We start from the raw sequence: 20,237 nt of genomic DNA, 5'->3' as shown, positions 1-20,237 counted from the left end.
GGAGCCGGGGGGGCCACGCATCCCTGGCCCCTGGGGATCATGCCTGCCATGATCCCTAGGGCTCACGGATACATGAAACCCCCAGACTCTGGGGATCATAGCTGCCATGATCCCTAGGGCTCTGGGGTGCAGGGAAACCCCTGGGGCTGGAAGATAACTATAGCGATGATCCCCGCCACCCAGGGGATACAGGAAACCCCTGAGCTGGAACATCACGGTGATCCTCCAGCCCCAGGAGTTTCCGACACTGCCAGGGCAGGGTGGGGTGGGGGGAAATCACCCCTGCAGTGATCCTCTGACCTTAGACATTTCCCCACATTCCCAGGGCAGAGGGGACTCCCTCTGTGGTAATCCTCCAGCCCCAGGCATTTCCAGAGTTCCCAGGGCAGGGAGACGGTTACAGAGGGCATCCTCAGACCGGGGGGGGGAATGCCTCCCGCAGCTGGAAGCCCCTCATTTGGGGTGTATGGGGTTCTCAGCCATGGGAGCCTGTTTCTTGCCACTGCTGGGGGGAGCTCAGGATCAAGCTGTACCAGTAGAATAAACCGGGCAAGACACGGATCCCAATGTATCTCTCCTTTATAGACAAAAATTCAAAGTGATAGTGAAACGTTGTTTCTAAGTATGGGATAAATTCCTGTTTTTCTCGAAAAGCAACTGAACAACCAATACAGAATGTCATGCAGGTCATTTTCTTTTTTTCCCCCTCTGAATTTCCGGTTTAGTTTTTATGAAGTTCCTCCTCACATGGTTTTGAAAGTAAGTCTTTGAATTTGTACTACAGTAAAATAGAACTACAGACACTGGATTCTTCCAAAGGTGAAGTCTCTTCCTCCTCCCTCCCATGAAGGTGATGGTTTACAAACGAGCTGTGTGCATATACAGCTACACCAAACAACTGTGCTGGACCACTAAGGTGGCTCTGGCTGGATTCTACTAGTGTGCTTTTACCTCAAAGGACACTATGTTGATCAGCTGCATTTGATCTCCAGTTGAATAGAGAAGTGGAGCCTTCAATGTAAAAGTTCCAGCAAACAGCTGAACAGCTCAGCTCATCCTTAATTTGACAGCTCGTTGCAAACTCTCCATATAACTTTGTTCTACTGTCCTAGTGTTGGGAAGGGAATAATCTGTTAGAGGGGTATGAGCTGAAGGACAAAAAGAGGACAAAGATAATGTTGGAATATATGGGTTGTAGTGTACAGCAATTGTGGAAATGGTAAGATATACACTTGAGGAATGGATAAGTAGAAGATATGTACTATCATATGGTTAATATTTTCATTTCCTTGCGCTGACGGACTCAGGTCAAGGTACGCATGTAGGAATCTTAGTTATTTAACAGCAAAGACTTCTGTTTGTTCATACATACAAACTGTAGCCATTTTTTATTAATTAAGAAATAAAAGACACATTTCTTATGTATGTTAAGCAGAGCCTTGGTATTTTGCTTTTTCAAAGCAATATGTTAGCATTTATTGAAGTGTGCAAGATGAGCAAATACATTAGAAATTTTGCATCATTCTCTTCTCTTCCTGTATTCTAAAGCCCTGCTATCTGGAGAAGCCACTGAAGTTCGTAAGATTTGCAAGAGAAATATCTCCAATACAATCAATTTATAACATCCATTAAAAACAGGTGGATTACAGATGGTGCTGCAGAGGCCAAGGCTCAAATCTTATTCCACTTTTATGCCCCTCTCACAACTACTGGGAAATGCAGGCACCTTTCCTCAGGAACCTTAAATCATCCAGAGAAATGCACAGCTCCTCTCTTCTCTCAAAGACCAGCCTAGCGCACCTACAGGAATCAACTGAACCTGCTCCTGTCTTTACTGAACCTAATACACCCAAGGAAGTATGTAGATGTTTCCTATTTTTTCAATGGTAAATCCTTACATGCCTTCTGAGGGAGATGTAGATAATTGAGATGGAAGACACTCCTACATTTATGCCCAACAGCCTAGTAATTAGAACACTTGTAGAAGGCATGTCCCAATTTGAATGAATGTCTTTCATTTCTCCCTAAGCATGAGGCCATGAGATAGGCAGGGTCACAAGCATGCTCTGTTCCTTCTCTTGAAGCTGGTCCACAGGGTAATAAGGCCAGAAAAAACTCATGCAGGAGACTGTATAAGTAAGGAGGGCATTCTTGTGGAAAAGGGGAATCCCTAGGTTCTGGCCTCACCCCAATCCCTTCTATTCATTTTACCCAAAGTAGTAGGACTGGAATGTTGTTTTAGCCACAAAGATCCAGGAAACATACAAGAAGCAAGATTATTAATTAATGTCTTTTACTGACACAACTGTATACCTGGGACAGATGTTAGACAAGATTCCAGACACAAAATGCCTGAAAGTGACCTGAAGAAGGACATTTTGTGCCAAAAAACTTGTCATCACCAAAAAACCTTGTTTCTTTTATCCAGTGAATACTTAATTCAAAATACACATATGGCATTGGGAGCAGGGGCCAGAACTCAGAGTTCTTCTCAGTTGGCCAAACAGCTATGTTCGAAAGGCAAACTGGAAATCTGCAGAGAATCTATGTACCCAATTGTGGTTGCACATGATAGAACACGATCATATTTAGTGTATGTAAACAGCTCCTGGAGGCCAAACAAGATTTGATCCCAATGGTGTATGGAGACAATGGAAATTTAATATAAAAACTGATATGGGACCCTCAAATTTTCTTTGTTCACATTTTATCCTCTGCATTAATACTAACCCTCTTTGTATTAAATGTAATGTAAACCAATTTTGTTTAATTTCAAACAATTTAATTGACTCTTAAGTACTCTGGCTTCATTTTTGTGTTCTTTATTCTTCTTTTATCCACTGAATATTTCTCACTATTATTTTTCTTTTGCGCTTATTTTATTATTGATTCTAATTCTAATCAATTTTTTGATAAATACGTTCCAGCTTAAGTTCAAATCATTTCTCTCTCCGATTTCTTTCTCTTTTAATGTTCTTTTTTAAGGCTTATATTTACGTTGCTACTTTTCTCCTTTCCTTTCCTAACCCAATCAGTTGCTTTTTAGTACTCCTTATTTCCCCTCGTTGTCTAAAGAAAGATAGAAGCACTTATTTTGTTTCATTAAGTGATTTGTTACTATTGCTGTTTGCTGTGCCATTTGTTTAGGTTCATAGAAAAATGCCATTTCTTCTTTAATTTAAAAATATGGTATTATTAGCCAGCAATAGATAACAGAAGTAGGTGAAAGAAAAACTTCTTTAAGAATCTATGTCTTTGTGGGAAAAAAATTATCAAAAGGTTCACTGCCGATAGTAATTTTTGTCTCAAACCTTGTATCTGAATTTTTCAAGTATTTCAGTAATTTCTCAGCTTTTCAGGTAGAAAAAAACTGCACTTCATGTGTAGGTGTTGGACGTTCCAAAGGACTAATTTAATTAAAAGGCAAAATAAAATAAAACATAGAACAATTGCAAATACCATAATTTGAAATTAACAAAATTATGGTCTAGAAATTGGTTTTCAATAGCAAGATGTGTTTGGAGAAGTTGGGTTTTTTTTTTTCCTTTTAGGAAAATTTAAGGTTTTTCACAGTTTATATTATTCACAATAAAATGGTAATTCAACAGGAAGAAAATGAAGGTACTATACCATTACATAGTTCAACATGATACAGGTAGTCAGGTCAAGAAAAGTGTGAAATAAATACACTATTTGAAATTCTGAGGCCAGATTTTGCAATGCCTAGCAAAGCTTGTGTGGCAGTGCGCTGGTTGTACCTGCCACTTTAAGACCATCAGGCAGGCTATGGAGCAGTTGGCAGGTGGTTTCAGGCCCAGTTAGGTAGTCACCTGATTGCACAGGGCTGCCTGACTGGAGGAGGGCTAGGCATGGAGAATATAAGCTTAGACCCTGGGAACAGGGCCAGCAGTTACATCTGGGGGGCTGGAGGAGTATCATTGTACAGCCTGAAGACTACAGCTCCTGTAACACCCAGATGTTTAGGGTAGAGGATGGAGGAAGTTTCCTTTTGGTCCTGGGTAACACTCAAAACTGTACCCTGCCAGAGCTGGATGGTGGGGTGGCAGGGCAACCACCAGGAAATGCCACACTTGCGCCACTCCAGTGAAAGGCAAGGATGGGGCACCAGAAAGCCTCAGCCTCCACTGCCTTGTGGATTACCCCATACAGAGGAAAGGCTAGGGGAGCATACCCCAGCAGAAAAGCACTATTGGGCCAAGGTCCACCAGGAGGAACCTGAGGGGCAAATAGCCCAGTGAGGGGCCAAAACCCAATGTGGGGCCTGAAGCCCACAGAGAGTGAAGCGTGGCCCAGTGAAGGGTTGGAGAATGAAGTGTGGTCCAGTGAGGGACCAAGGGGCCAGGACCCACTGAATGGAGCCTAAGTGGGCCAGAGGCAGACTCCAGCCCACTGAGGGGCTGGGCAAGTAGCACTAAGAATAGGATGCCATCTGTGAGGCATGGGACATGGTGTAGGGATGGCTCAGAGCCATGGCACTGGCCGAGAATACCACAGCCACAAATCAGAGCAGCCTCCCACATTATATACTCATCTATATCAAGGTGTGGCAGGCGACTGCAGGGGTAGACTGCCCTAAAACAGGGCACGGGGGCATCTATTTTTTCAGGTGCCCGGGGGATCCCCTCCACTTTGTTACAGCTTGCAAAAAAGGCAAATGATTAGTTTTCTAAACAAATGGTATATATTTGTCTGCATATTAAATATTTTACATAAAATAAAAGTTCACCAAATTTTATTAAACTGATTTTTACTACAAGTAGTTGTGGTATTTGAAAGCAGTCACACAGGCAGGTAGTTATTTTCAGCCCTGCTGTTTTAATCCATGCTGTTCCTATCAATATTAGCCTCTTATAAGAATTCTCATACAATGTAACTATTGAACTTTCTTGACTAGGAATGTTACAGTGACTGTTAGTCACTCTATAATGTATTTTGCAATCAGCTAAATCAACAAAGTATTTTTAACAATGAACAGTTCAGAACTGACAGATCTACTTTCTTGTTCACAACTGCTTATCGCAGCATAGATATCATATATGTTTTCCAGGTGCTTCCTATAGTTAGGATACCTTCACAGAAGCCGCTTGTGAAAGATAAGGTCATAAAAGAGATGAAAAATGTGTGAGCTTCATACACTCATGGTTTTATCATCACACAAGATAGCTTTGGGTAAAGGACTATACCAGTCACAAACAGCAGACAGCAGCATACCAGAGTGAGAGAACATTAAAAGTTTGAAATTCAGTTTGTGTTCTTTTTCCTAGAAGCATAAACGTAAACCTAAACTGTTAACATCCTAAAACACTCATTCAGAATGAAACACTGCTTCTCAATTAAAATACATCAATTTAGAAACAACTGCTATAAAGCCTGATAGCATTCTGTACCACTGAGAAAGAAAGATGGATTTGATTCTAGGAACTATCACTTCTTCTAGTAGACTCCACTTCAACAAGATGTATAACCATTTACATAACTTGAAGAATCCTACTGAAGTTCAGGCATAAACCTGGCCAAATGTCTTACTGAACTGGCATTTTAGTAGATCTTCAGATACAACAGATCAGCATATCGATAGTTTCATTTATTATTTGTATTACCAAAGGACTCAGGCCCCCGTGGCAATAATACGCAGATCTGGCTCTGGGAACCAAATGGAAGCCACATACTCAGTGAAAGGGTCTTACACGCCAGAGATCCTCTGAGATTGGACTACAGAGGTAGCACTGAAAAAACTCTGAAGGAAACAGTACTTTAACTGGATTTTAAAACAGCCTTGTCGCTAAACTTTGACAGCATTTAGATATCCCACATGGACTACAGATCTCATTTAACTTGGAAAAGTTGCCATCTTTGTATTCTCTGCACGCTTTTAAAACAAACAAACAAGAGGAAATCCTCTAATGCCATTCAAACTGCCAGTACATACCAACATACTGTTTGATTATGCCTAATACATTTGTAAAATGCCAAAACTCCAATTTAAGATTAATCATGTTTTTGTAGAAGAATATTAATTTTCATAATAAAGCCATTAAAATTGGAAGGAATGTTTTTGTACATTTTTATATTTTGCACCTGGTTTAGGTATTTAAGACTAAAGGGGCTATGATGCTATGCTAAAGAATTCATTCTTGCAAGAAGCCAAAAAACAGGTAAGGTTTTCCAGTGAAATGGTCATGAAAGTACAGTGTTTGAATAATGGAGATTTTACAACAATCAGCTCAGGTTTTTTTTACATCACTTAAACCGATGTACATCAGAAGCAACTCCGCTGAAGTCCACTGAAGTAAATGGAGTAACACCAATTGTACAATTAATAGCAATAAGTAAAATATGTCCTTCAATCCAGAATACAGTTACTTGCCTTACTTGCTAAATACATATGAAACAGCCCAACTCTTCAACACAAGTCAATCCACTGAATTCTATTATAACTTTTACCAGTCATGCGTAGATCTAGATTTTCAAAAAGGGAGATGTGAGAAATGAGACTGGCATTGCAGAGATGGCTGCAGCCATGCAGTATTTCCCATGGACTTTGAGTCCCCAAAGCAGATGCAATTCCCCCACCCACCCAGCCCTGCTCTTGGCACCCCCCTCCCCACAATGCTCAGTGGCACCTCCCTCCCATTTCCCCCTCCCCCTCTCCAGCAGGGCTTGCTTCTGCAACTCAGAAGCGGGGACCTGCCCGCCACCACCACTGTCCCCACCTAACCTTGGGGCAGGGAAAACCCCAGAGCCATACCTGCCTTGCTCCAGCTTGCAGGCTGCACAAAACAGCTGCATGGGGTGTTGAGCTCAGCTGGAGATGGTAGCAGCAAATGGGTCCCTCTTTCCAGCCCCTGCTCCCTACCTGGTCTCTCCATATGTCCCCATTGGTGGGGAGCAGGGACTGAAAAACAGGGGAGCCATCCACTGCCATTCTTTGGCCCAGCCCAGCACTCTGCATAGCTGCTCCCCACAGCTGAGCCCCTGGCTGAAAGGAAGCGTGAGGGAGAGGACGGGGAGTCCATGTAGCTGTTCCTGGCAGCCCTCAGCTGGAGCAGGGCACTAGCAGCTGGGGCTTCCCCTGCCCCCCCGTCAGCTGGCAACAGCAGCAGCAGAGGGGACAAGATTTCAAATGTGATTTTATTTGGAGTCAGATGCTGGGTGGTTTTGAAGATCCCATTAGATGCCTATTTAGATGCATCCCATTAGATGCATCTTTAGCAGCCAATATTCTTACAAATCTGGATACTAATCAAATGTTAAACATTTAACACATGGATGCAGGTTGGGACAAATGTACAAATTGGAGAGTTAACAGGAGATACTGCTCTGCAGCAGATGTCTGTGTGCCAGTTCTTAGTTCAAGGTAGATGAAAAATAAACTGGAGGAACTTAGCCCTCCTTTAAATCAGAACAAAACTCCACTGGTTGTATGGGAACATTTACTGAAGGGCATCTGATGTGGTAAATCCCACCCCCAGTTAACCACGGTACTTTATTCATTTAACCATATCCTAACTTCAAGTCAGTGGGACCACTTGAACACTGAGCAGCAGAGGTGTAACTAGCAGGGATTGCTCTCTCCCACGCACATTGCCCTCAGTATGCTTATTACAGTGGCTGGTCACTAGGGGGCATAGAAGTCAGTCTGCATTGAGGAAACAGGTCCCCTGGGATGACACTGACCAGGGACGTAGATGCATTACATATTTCATGTAGTAACTCTCCCATGTGGTAAAGGTACCACACACTTTTCACTTTACCCTGAATTCCAGTGATTTAGTAGAGTTTTGCATCTTTTGCCCATTCCATTTTTTATTAATTAATAAACGTACTATGGGTGAGGATATGTGATAAAACAAGCAAGTAGTAGATGAGCACCGACAGTTCCAAAACAAGAGGAAATAATAAGACAATACAAATTATCTATAGGCAGTGATCTCAGCATAATAGCTGCCTGTCATCCAGAAATTCAGTGGATGTACAGCCCAAAAGTGAAAGATTAAAAGAGACTACCCATGTCTTTCCCCTTTGCTGATTTGGTTCTCCAAAGAACAGAACTTATTCAGGAAGACAGGCTCTCATAGTTTGAGAAGCAACAGTTTTAGTTGCTTACTGAGATTCTACCTGACCCAAACAGGCTAGCTACAGAGGAGCTTGCTAGGGAAGGCCTGCTTGGAAAGAGAGGCATGAAATGAGATGCACCACATTAGAAGACCCAGAGGCATGGCTGGAGGACATTGCAATACCACAGCCACTGCCACTTCCAGTTCCTCCTCTGCTTCCACCTGTGAGGTGTCTGTCCAGGCAGGACCACACACTATTGAGGCTTCCACCCAGGTCATGGTTTGGTGCTTTGCAAACTGCGGCTTGCAGATTCCTTCCAGTGTCAGCCAGGTGAGGGACTGCCTGTAATATAAGCAGTGCTTTCTGGTGGCATCCCTTAGGGAGAAGGCAAGAGAGCTATAAAAGGAGGTAGCAAGGGTATGAACCATCCTCCACCATCAGGACTTCATCAATTCCATGCTGGAGAAAAACTCTAGGACTGTGGAGGAAGAAATGCCAGAGGTGGTGCTAGAAAAGGAAGAAGGCATGGACTCCCAGGAAGATGGAAGCTTGTATCTTCTGGCAGCAAAAAGTAGTAGTGATCTCCACATGCAGTGGTTTGCCTGGAGAACAGACATGGAGTGCTAGCAACAGAGGAGAAGAAGAGCATTCCATTGGTGGTGTCACAACCCAAAGGTGTGATTTTTGTTTTGTGTGCGCTTTGGCACCACTGAATTATTTTCCCGCCAATTTGAAGCTTTCTTTGCAGGGTGCATTTCTTCTTTGCAGCATAGAAATGCACGTTGCAAGGAGTTCCCGCCATTTGTATTTAAATTTGTGCCCCATTATTGGCGGTTTCTAAATTGTTCCCACGTGGTGGCTAGTGATTGGCTTGCTAGCCGTATAAAAAGCTTGAGTGGTTTCTGCCCAAGTTGGAGGACTCCACGAACATCAGGAGGAGGAGACTTCACGTCTTGTGAAGATCTCTAAGCACTGCGGAGCCTATTGGACCCAGTGCATTTCAAGCAGGCAACAGAGGTCTGATCAGCCTCTAGCGTCTCCCCATCGCCGAGCGCAATCCTTGATGTATCCCTCTCCCTGCGTGCAAAAAAGGATCCACGGAGCCTCGACAACTCCATGTGAGTGAGAGTTTTGTCTGAGTCCTCAAACGAGGATTTAAGCGGAGCTGTACCTGGGAAACTGTCCAGCCTACACCGCGACCATCTACGGTGTAAGTAAACAATCTTGAATCAACCATTACACGTCCGTGCCTAATTCTAGCGTGTCGCCTGTTTTCTCTGACCCAGCGTGTCCGGGCTGCTGGCCACAGCCCATGGCGCGAAAAAAGGGCCCCGGATCGCTCCCGGCCCGCACAGGTGGAAGAGGCCAAACCAGCCATCCCCAAGGTAGAGAGGATCGAGACCACTGCCATAAAGAGGAATTGATGGGTGGTGGTGGTTGGATACTTCCTTCTGTGGGGGACAGAGGGGGCCATCTGACAGCCTGATCTGTTGTCCCAAGAGGTCTGCTGCTTCTTTGGTGCCCAGATCCGAGATGTCACGGAAGGATTAGTGAAACTCATCTAACCCTATGACTACTACCCCATGCTGCTCATCCATGTGGGCACCAAGCAGATCAAGAGTGACTATAGGGCTCTTAGTATAAGGGTGAAGGGGATCGGAGGCACAGGAAAGGGCCCTGGCAGGAGCGGACGCATCCTGAAGATCAATGCGTGGCTGTGCAGGTAGTGTCACCAGCAAGCATTCAACTTATTCAACCATGGGATGTTCCAAGAAGGACTGCTAGGAAGAGATAGGATCCACCTGACAAAGAGAGGGAAGAACATCTTTGTGCAAACAGGCTCCCTAAGCTAGTGAGGAGGGCTTTAAAATAAGTTCACTGAGGGATAGAGAACAAAGCCCTGAAGAAAGTGGGGAAGCGGGGAACCTGGAGGAAGCAGAAGCAGGAGGGGGCAACAGGGGAGACTTTATTCTTCCTGACAAAGTAGGGAAATTAACTAGTTACCTTAAGGGCCTGCACACAAATGCACAGACCCTGGGAAAGAAGCAGGAATAACTGGAAGTCCTCACACAGTCAAGGAACTATGACATGATTGAAATAACATAGATTTGGTAGGATAGCTCTCTGATGTGAGCACTCTCATGGAGAGATACAAACTGTTCAGGAAGGACAGGCAGGGGAGAAGAGGAGTTGTGCTGTATGTAAAAGTTCTGTAGGATTGCTCAGAGTTCTAGTATGAAACTGGAGATGCGACTGCTGAAAGCATCTGGGTTAAGGTTAGAGGGGAAAGAAACATGGGTAATGTTGCGGTGGGTATGTGCTATAGACCACAAGACCAGGAAGATGAGGCTTTTTTCAAACAACTAGCAGAAGCTTCCAGATCACAGGCCCTGGTTCTCATGGGAGATTTCAATCACCTGGGAGGGCAAAACAGAAGTGGGTAGGCAATCCAGGAAGTTTTTGGACAGCGATGGAGACAACTTCCTGGACCAAGTTTGGAGACACCAACTAGGAGCTGTGCTCTTCTTAACCTACTGCTCACAAACAGGGAAAAATTGGTGGGGGATGTACAAGTGGATGACAAGCTGGGCAGCAGTGACCACGAGATGACTGAGTTCAGGATCCTGACAAAAGAAAGAAAGAAGAGCAGCAGAGTATGGACCCCGGACTTCAGACTCCCTCAGGGAACTGCTGGGCAGGATCCCTTGGGAGATCAGTCTGAGGGGGAAAGGAGTCTGGGAGAGATGGATGTATCCTAAAGAAGCATTACTGAGGGAGCAGGAGCAAACCATCCCAATGTGCAGGAAGAACAGCAAATGTGACAAGTGACCAGCTTAGCTTAGCAGAGAACTCTTCAGTGAGGTTAAACACAAAAAGGAAGCTTTCAAGAAGTGGAGACTTGGACAAAACTTGGGAGGAGTATAAGAACATTGCTAAGACATGCAGGGATGAAGTCAGGAAGGCCAAAGCACAATTGGAGTTTGCATGCAGCAAGGGACATGACAGGTAAGAAGAAGGGTTTCTACAATTATATCAGCAACAAAAGAAAGATGAGAGAAAGTGTGGGTCCTTTACTGAATGGGGGAGACAACCTAAGGACAAATAATTAAGAAAAGACTGAAGTACTCAATGCCTTTTTTACCTCAGTCTTCATGGGTAAGGCCAGCTTCCAGACTACTGCACTAGGCAGCACATTCTGGGGAGGAGGTCAGTAGCCCTCAATGGTGAAAGAACAAAGTTAGGGACTATTTAGAAAAGCTGGACATGTGTAAGTCCATGGGGCTGGATGCAATGCATCCAAGGGTGCTGTGGGAGTTGGCTGATCTGATTGCAGACCCGCTGCCCATTATCTTTGAAAACCTGTGGTGATTGGGGAAGGTCCTGGACAACTGGAAAAGGGAAAATATAGTTCCCATCTTTAAGGAAAGAAAGGGGGAGGATCCACGAAACTGTAGACCAGTCAGCCTCACCTCAGTCCCCAGAAAATCCATGGAGCAGGTCCTCAGAGTCCACTTCTAAGCAGTTGGAGAAAGTGACTAGGGACAATCAGCATGGATTCACCAAGGGCAAGATGCCTGACCAACCTTCTATGATGAGATGACTGGCTCTGTGGGTACAGGGAAAGCAGTGGACATAATATACCTTGACTTTAGCAAGACTTTTGATACCATCTCCAACAGCATTCTTGCAAGCAAGTTGAGGAAGTATGGATGAATGGAATGCAAGGTGGATAGAAAGCTGGCAGGAATGGCAGGCTCAATGGATAGTAATCAATGGCTCAATGTCTAGCTGACAGCTGGTATCAAGCGGTGTGCCCCATGGGTTGGTCCTGGGGCTGGTTTGTTCAATATTTTAACAAATCTGGAAGATGGGATAGATGGCACCCTCAGCAAGCTTGCAGAAGACACCAAGTTGGGGTGTCTAGTAGATACACTGGAAGGTAGGGCTAGGATTCAGAGTGACCTAGACAAATTGGAGGATTGGGCCAAAAGAAATCTCATGAGGTTCAACAAGGACAAGTTCAAAGTCCTGCACTTAGAACAGAAGAATCCCATGCACCGGTACAGCCTGGGGACTGACTGGCTAAGCAGCAGCTCTGCAGAAAAGGACCTGGGGGTTATAGTGGACAATAAGATGGATGAGTCAGCAGTGTGCCCTTGTTGCCAAAAAGGCTAACAGCATACTCGGCTGCATTACTAGGAGCGCTGCCAGCAGATCGAGGGAAGTAATTATTCCCCTCTATTCTGCACTGGTGAGGCCACATCTGGAGTACTGTGTCATTTTAGGAACCCTATTATATGTGGACAAGCTGGAGAGAGTACAGCAGAAGGGAACAAAAATGGTTAGGGGGTTGGGGCACATGACTTCTGAGGAGAGGCTGAGGAAACTGGTTTTATTTAGTCTGCAGAAGAGAAGACTAAGGGGCTTTGATAGCAGCCCTGAACTACCTGAAGGGCGATTCCAAAGAGGATGGAGCTAGTCTGTTATCAGTGGAGACAGATGACAGAACAAGAAGCAATGGTCTCAAGTTGCAGCAAGGGAAGTTTAGGTTTGATATTAGGAAAAAACTCTCTCGCTAGAAAGGTGGTGAAGCACTGGAACAAGTAACCTAGAGAGGTGGTGGAATCTCCATCCTTGGAGGTTTTTAAGGCTTGGCTTGACAAAGCCCTGGCTGGAATGATCTAGCTGGGGATGAACCTGCTTTGAGCAGGCTATTGGGACTAAATGACCTCCTGAAGTCCCTTCCAACCTTAATTTCTATGAGTCTATGATTCTAACACTGGAGGCAAAGAAAGACCAAAAAGAACTTTCCTAATTCCAGTGAAGACCAAGCCCTGAAGTACTACTTGCAGTCCTAGATGTTTCCAGGTCACAAGTCCAGCTCTCTAACAGTTGAGAGACTGGCTTTGAAGTCATGAGAGTCTTCAATAAATAATAAATTTTGATTATTTTATTTGCCTTCTGGTTTTAAAAACAAATGAGGGTTTATATTTTCAAGTTCTTCTCAACAACCTGAAGGCTAGTTTATAGTAATACATTTACCTGAATCCCAGACAATTTTGAATTTAAGCCCCCCCCCCCCCCCCAACAGATTCTATATGTGGAGAATTTATAAAGTTGTTATAATTGTCCATGTTTAGAATCTACTTACTAGACAGTAATTTTAAATTCACCCCCCCACCACCACCTCTGTGGCAGAGAAAGCGGAAGCAGGAGGCAAGGGGCCAGACCCCACCCCCTGTTCCACCCAACCTCTGGCTCCCCAATGCCACACGGCATGCCCCCCACGATATGCCACCCCGTCCCTGTGGCTGCCCCCTAATTTGCCTTTACCCACACACCTTACCCCCCATGCCTGTGCTTGCCCTCCTGCTGCCTGGCTTTAGTGCCTGTTCCCCACTACCACCTTCCCCCACACCTGCTCCACCCCTTGCTCCCCTGTCTGTTCCCCTGCTGCTTGTCACCGTCTCCCCTCATCAATGCCTGTTCCCCCTGCCACCCAGTCCCACCATTCCCAGCTTCCCCAGGACCTGTACCCCCTGCCACTTACCTTCTATGGTGGCTCTGGCCCACATTGGTCAGTGGCAGCAGCCCTGGCCCTGGCCTCATCCAGACAGAAGCAGCAGTGGCAGCTCTGAGCCCAAAGCCAAAAGGTAGAGGGAATGCAGGCTACATGGTCTCTTCTGCATGCCACTCAAGCCACACTCTGCAGGTCTCTACCATGCATCCCCACCCCCACCACGCAGTCTCCCCTGCAATCCAAGCTATCCACCTGCTATCCTGTTACATAAGCCACCCCAGCCTGGGGCAAGCAGCAGCTCAGTTCTGGAGCCGAGCCACTACCTGCCTCACATTGGTTCTCAAATTTAAGATGAGGTTACCCCTCCATCCCACAACAACTGGGTGCAGAGGGGAAGCTTGTCTTTAATTTGGGTAAATATGGTAATAAAACCAAATGCTTCTAGCAGCTGGGGCTTTAAAACATTGTGAGATTTGATTAAAAACAAAACAACAAACAAGCAAACAAACTAAAACAACCCCCCCACCCTCCAAGAATTAGAAACACTACAAAAGTGGAAACAGAAGAAATACTCCCCTCCCTGCTTCCTTTGTAATCACAGTCTGGGGATGGCATAGAAGGCGTAATATGTCCTGTGCTTACAGAGCACAATCTATCCATTAAATATGTTCTAATCAGTCTCTTTAGTGATTACTCAGGTAAGAAAGTATGCGAATTAACACTGAGATCACAATGCTGAAAGTATCACTGACAAATGGTTAAAAAAATCTATTTCAATCTACCTACCAATGACTGAAGATTACTTATTATGATAATATGTTCCTTTTGGTGGAGAATCTTGAAAAAAGGAGAATGGGATAATAACTAGTTATAAAAGAGAAATTATGATCATTTCCTTTACTCTTGCTTTGAATATAAGTTCAAGCTTTTAGGAGATTTCTATGGCCCTAGCAACTTGCCTTGTAAATTTCAGGACTGCCTTGAAGTCTTACCTGTAGGTCTTTTAAACAGCTATGATGTAGATCTTGAGTAGAACAAAGTGGCAGATTCAAGTAGGCCTTGGAAATCCTAAAAGAACACAGTTTGGGCATTTTTGAGGTTCCTCATACTCTGGATTCACTAGAGCATGAATCTGTTCTTTTCCTAATTTAAACATATTAAGCTTCTTATAGTTGTCAATGAGCAAATTCCTGTCCCCAGCCATCCTATGCTTAAAAAGGGAAATTATAGGCTTTTAAAATACACCACTGTAGTCATTTATGATCAAGTGCAATACTTACTTTCACATTACTGAGAAACAGGTGCCTGCCAGTGTCTTGTTGCAAATAATTTGTTTCTTGTACTTGAACAGAGTAATCACCTCTAGATTAAGCAGTCAAATCATCTTCATGCATTAGACTGCAATGACCATGAGAAAAAACTAGTTCAGTATCCACTACCTTGACAGTCCACACTAATTTAATCTGTGTTCCCTACTTCCAAACTATTCAGGTCATTTCAAAACTAGTCTGGGATCCCTGCAAGCCAAAACAAGGTAGAAAATAAAGTCTCATAAATAAATGGTTCCTTAGACTTTCTCTGTCACTTACTAGAATCCTCCCAGATAACATTTTCTTTTTATAAGGATATCATATGGAACTGTTTATTTGCTCCAATTCTTTGCTTACGTTACCACCAATAACCTAATTCTTCTTACAGGGTACTAAGCCTATACAGGACCCAGCTTTTTTAACCTGTTTTCCTGAAGATTCCTTGTCAACTCATCTCAAAATTGCAATATCATCCAAATCTATTAGGTCAGGAACACTATAAAAGAAAAAATAAGAAGAGACTACAAATCCCATGCAAAATTAGAAATAGATGTGAGGTACATGTACACTAACAGTGCATGGAAGCAAACGAGTAACAGCATGTTGTTTCCTATTTTTAGGGAGTTTATTAATTTGTGATTCTTATTTTGTCAAATCAATGTCCCCATTCCAAGAAACTGGGAAATCTGAATTGGTAGTGACTAAATAATCCCCTTACACAGGGACTGGCAGCCTTTCAGTAATGGAAGGCTGAATTAACATAACTCAGTCATAAAGAGGATTGGAGTGTAAAGTTTATAACAGCGTTGATCTTCAACAGCAATGACAGCAGAAGGCTCCTCCACAAAGCAAGTGTACAGGGACTACTGGGCTCACTTCAGCTTCTCAGCACTGGGAAAGACTCATAGAGCACCTACTAGAGCAGTCCGCAACCCCTAGGGAGACCCCTAGAGTTGGGGCTAGGCAATCATAGCTCTCACACTGATTAAAGGCAGGTAACTCCCTTGCCCAACAAATCCCAGCAAAAGGTTGCCAGCTGCAGAGCATCCCCACACAGGTCATTTACCTGACTGCTCAGCCAGTCCCTGTCTGGTCGGGGATATACTAGAACCCATATTCCTGTCCTTGTCACTGTAGCTGTTCCTCAGTGCATGCAGCCTGCCGAGCTCTGAGACCCAGCAGACTACAAGTAGCATTCTGAAGCACCGTGCATTTTCAGATGCATGAAGGAGCCACAGTAGATGCATAGTCCATTCAGCAACATATGCTAAGCAGCAGCAAGGACTGGGCCAGGGGCTCCAGCATGTCTTAAACTAACCCATGCCCAGCACACACTCCTGAACAGACCATTCAGCTGCTGCAGCTGCAGTTTCTCCTTGCACCCCCAAAGCCATTTTGCACCATGCACCAGGCTGGTCAGGGACATGTGGGTATGTCTGTTCCAGTCCCTGCCCAGCTACTGCCCACCACATGTTTCAAAATGGCTCGGGCTACTGCTGCAACTCCTCTACATGACCAAAATCATGTTGTGCTTCAGGATGCTCCTTGCAGTCTGCAGGACTTGGCAGGCCACTTAAAAAAAACTTGGCAGCCAGATCTGGCCTGTAGGCCATCGCTTGCCAACCCCTGTCCTTACACACAGATGCAATAGAATTCCTAATTTCACTGTCCTTCTGAAACCCAAATGCACTGAATGGATTGATAGGGGTTACTCTAAAATACTGGTCATACTCCAGAATTCTACACCTTTAAAAGCCATTCTCCAATTAGTTCCATAAAGTTTTTTCAAAATTCAATTTCCTAGTTTATTTCAGTTCATTTTCTGTTCAATGTTTTTGCCCCATTTGATTGAAACCCTACTTGAGGTTTAATTGAAAGCAACGTTCATTTGGCCTCTATGGGTCAAATCCTGATGTCACGTAAATAAGTGGGAGCTTTGACATAGAATTCAATGGGACCAAGACTCACCTCCTAGTGATAACATCTGGGATACACAAAGGATAGTCAGTCTGCCAGGTGAGTGTCTCATCGGTAGTAAAAAGTCCACTCCTTCTGGCATGGAAGGGGCCAACCTCTTTGGGTTCTAGCAATGGGAGGGATGGGAAGCAATGAGAAAGACAAAGGAAAAGGCATGGGCATATTCTGGTGCTGGTAAGAAAAAGGCAACTTTCCTCATGGCAGGAGCCAATCCTGATGAAAATATGGAGGATGCCCAGTGCTCAGGAAAGGCAGAGAAAGTGGACTGCCTCAGCTGAAGGGGATACAAATAAATCCACATGAGCCCACACTGTGCTACATGGAAAGCAATACCCTGGAAACCCCAACACATGCATAAAGAAATCAGAATCTAATCATGTATTTATAAAATTGAATATTTTGAAAAATGTTAATTTCATGACATGCCAGACCATATTTGTCTTAGGAGATAAAAAAATGCACAAGCACACATATATGCCCTCTCCTATCTCTGGTTACCAAAAAGAATTGATGTGCCTTTCACTTGCTTGGAAAGCCTACATAAAGAAAACATAACAAATTAAAAAATAAATAAATTTAAAAAATAAAAGGAGTATGAGCTCTAAGAAATCAGAAGTATTGCCAGGGAAAGATAATGTCAAGCCTGGGGGGGTGGGATCTGGTGCCAAGCAAAGCTGGGGGCTGTTCAATCACCTCTATCAGTGCTCTATCAGTGTCTACACTCCAGCCAAATCCAGAGAAAACAAGGAGTCAAAGATTCAGGTCAATAAGCTTATAGGCGATTTGCACAAACAGCTCCTCCAGCAAGGTAAAAAACAAAGTCATATTGGCTTTCCTTTTTTATTTTTTCTCTTTGAACTCTCTGGTCCAAACACACCCTGGAAATGTCAGTGTTATATGCAAGAATTTAAAGAGCTGAGCTTCTTAATCCCGTTAAGAAAAAAAGAACAAAGTTGCCTGTAAAGATCTCCTTATTGAGCTCAAAGTGATTATGGTATAGCTGCCTGATGCTGCTCCTGCTTCCAGTTGCTGTAGCAGTCAAGGTAGAAATATGTCATTAAAGTTACAACTAAGGAGAAAAGAAATGTTATTGATTGAAAATGGTTTCTGGGGGGAAAACAGTGTCTAAACCTACTTTCTGATCCAACACACACAGAAAACAGCAAGTATGTTGTTAGACATAGAATCAAGGTAGAAGAGAAGAAGAGAATATTTCCCAGTCAGAAACAAAAAACCCACACACCAGAGGGTAGACAGGACACACAGAAATCGTTTTCAGAGTGTTAAGGGTTTGCCAGGTATTATAGATGCTGGTGGTGATAGCTTTACACATGCAGTGTGAAGGGAAAGATTAATGCACAGAAGAACTTAGCCTTGTGTTAGCTGACTCTTATACAGAGGAGCACTCTGCAGCTGTTTCCCTGAATCTCAAGCCTGACTGCACAATTGGGTCACATGATTTAAAGTAAAAAAATCAGACCTGAAACTAGTCTACCAGCCTAGTGGTAAAATGTTGTACATAAGCTTAGTTCATGTTCCGAGCTCATTCCTCACTGTCCCAACCAGAGGATGCAATCATTGCAGAGGTTGCATGCTTATTATCTGGGTGGCCTCATATATTCCCAAGGACCCCTCATCTTGAATATTATGGAATAGTAATTGTGTATGTTTCACTTGATCTCACCCTCCCCTGCAGGAAAACATGGTCCTGTGAAGCATCCCAATCAGCAGTCAAGAACCCAGCTTGTAAATCCACAGACTGTAGCACTCTACAGTAGCACAAAGAACAGAGCCTAAGAGTAAGTGGCTTAGCCTTGGGATTGCTTCTTAACCTGAGCCCCACACACTTCCTGTTACATCCCCCACTGAAGCAGGGCACTCTTTGAAATCCATTAGGGCCATGTTAGCTCCACCAGTCCCTCATTCGTGGCGAAACCAACAACTTGCTGCGGTCTTCAAAGCCCATCAGTATTTTTCAAGCTGCCAGGAATCCTTTTCAGTCTGCCATATGCAGCATTCATTTGGAAAAATGACCTATACAAATAGGATAATGGAGCAAGACAGCTTGCAGGAAGAACCACCACAGCATGGCTACAATCAGAAAGCCCTACAGGATCCAGCAGTTGGCTAGAATAAGACTAGGAGCCCAAAGGGGTTTTCAACACCCATCTGCCCTGTGAGAAAGACATATCAACAAATAGACTTCTTTCCCTTTCTCACCTATTGCATCTTTCCTTCTATGCACTTAGCAACCCAGCAGTCTCCTATTCTCAAGGTCTCTACCTAACCTCTCAATACACCTTTTCTCTTGAGTGAGGCCTTTCATCATATTCCTTCTCTCCCAAGTTGGGCAAGAGAGAACAGTGAATAAAGTTCCACCTTCATGAGGCAAAGGAGGCATCAGCTCTAAAGATCTCATTCTTCCCTCCCGTTTCTTTCACAACACAAGTTATTAGGATGATGTGGAGGACTGAAGAAAGCAGAATTCCTGCAGGATGCATAGCAGTTACGTTGGCATTCTTCCCTGAAAGTTAGGAAGAAAATACCTAAGCAACTTTTATTTGGTGCCCTTGCATGCAAATACTACAATGATATGTGATATTTTCATTAAAGACCAGCTTTTCCTCACACAGCAAAACCAAGCACACATCTATGTTAGTCTCTCAGTCTGTCCCTGAACCTCCATCTTATTACCTTCTTCTTCATCCCCTGACATATTCCCCCTTTCCTGGTCCCTTCTTTTAGCCTATTTCTTATTCCCTTCTCCTCCTGCTCTGTCCTCATTGCTTTTGCTCATCATCCCAGCATGCTTCTCTACTATTCCTATTCCACACTGCTTTTGTTAGCACAGGGAGCAATGAGAAACAGGAAACATGGTCTCCTTAATCTTAATTTCTGTGCCAAACACCACAGCAGCCTCCAGCTTTCAGGAAGAAAGTAACTGCAGCAAGAATCCTATTCAGCTGCAAAAGCCCCAGTCTAAAGCATTATCAGTGTAGACAGCATCTTCAGATCTTTTTACAGTCAAGTTATAACAATTTTCACAGAGCAGGTGCAATTTTCAGAGGTTTTAGTTTTGGGGTATTTTTGTTTTGTTTCGTTTTTGAATTGGCCAAACAGGATGGATTTTTACAAGGACAGCCAAGGGCAACTCTGATCCCAGGGCTAATTCTTGCCAATTTCTAGCTTCTATTCCAAAGCGTGAAGGCACTAAACCTTTTCAAAGAAACACATGTAGGATTTTTTTTCTCTTATTGTTAGAAAAACACTACCATTTTCCCCTAAAAAATCCCTGAATCATATTTATCTTTAGCTGAAACTTTCTGTATATTTTCAGCCCAGTAGGGAAA

At 43.9% G+C, this 20,237-nt stretch overlaps 1 protein-coding gene across 1 annotated transcript in view; it reads right to left on the bottom strand.

Moving 5' to 3' along the window:
* ZFPM2 (zinc finger protein, FOG family member 2) overlaps positions 1–16,982 on the bottom strand; it is a 342,557-nt gene extending 325,575 nt beyond the window's left edge. Inside the window, 1 exon segment of the mRNA XM_025202018.1 lies at positions 16,879–16,982. Within this exon segment, the coding sequence (XP_025057803.1) occupies positions 16,879–16,969 (91 nt within the window). The 5' untranslated portion in view covers positions 16,970–16,982.
* Positions 16,983–20,237: the final 3,255 nt, after the last annotated feature.

The sequence above is a fragment of the Alligator sinensis genome, unplaced genomic scaffold (genome assembly GCF_000455745.1).
Source record: "Alligator sinensis unplaced genomic scaffold, ASM45574v1 scaffold20_2, whole genome shotgun sequence".
Lineage (NCBI taxonomy): Eukaryota > Metazoa > Chordata > Crocodylia > Alligatoridae > Alligator > Alligator sinensis.
Note: the sequence above shows the minus strand (reverse complement) of the source record. Positions and strands in the feature narration are given on the sequence as shown.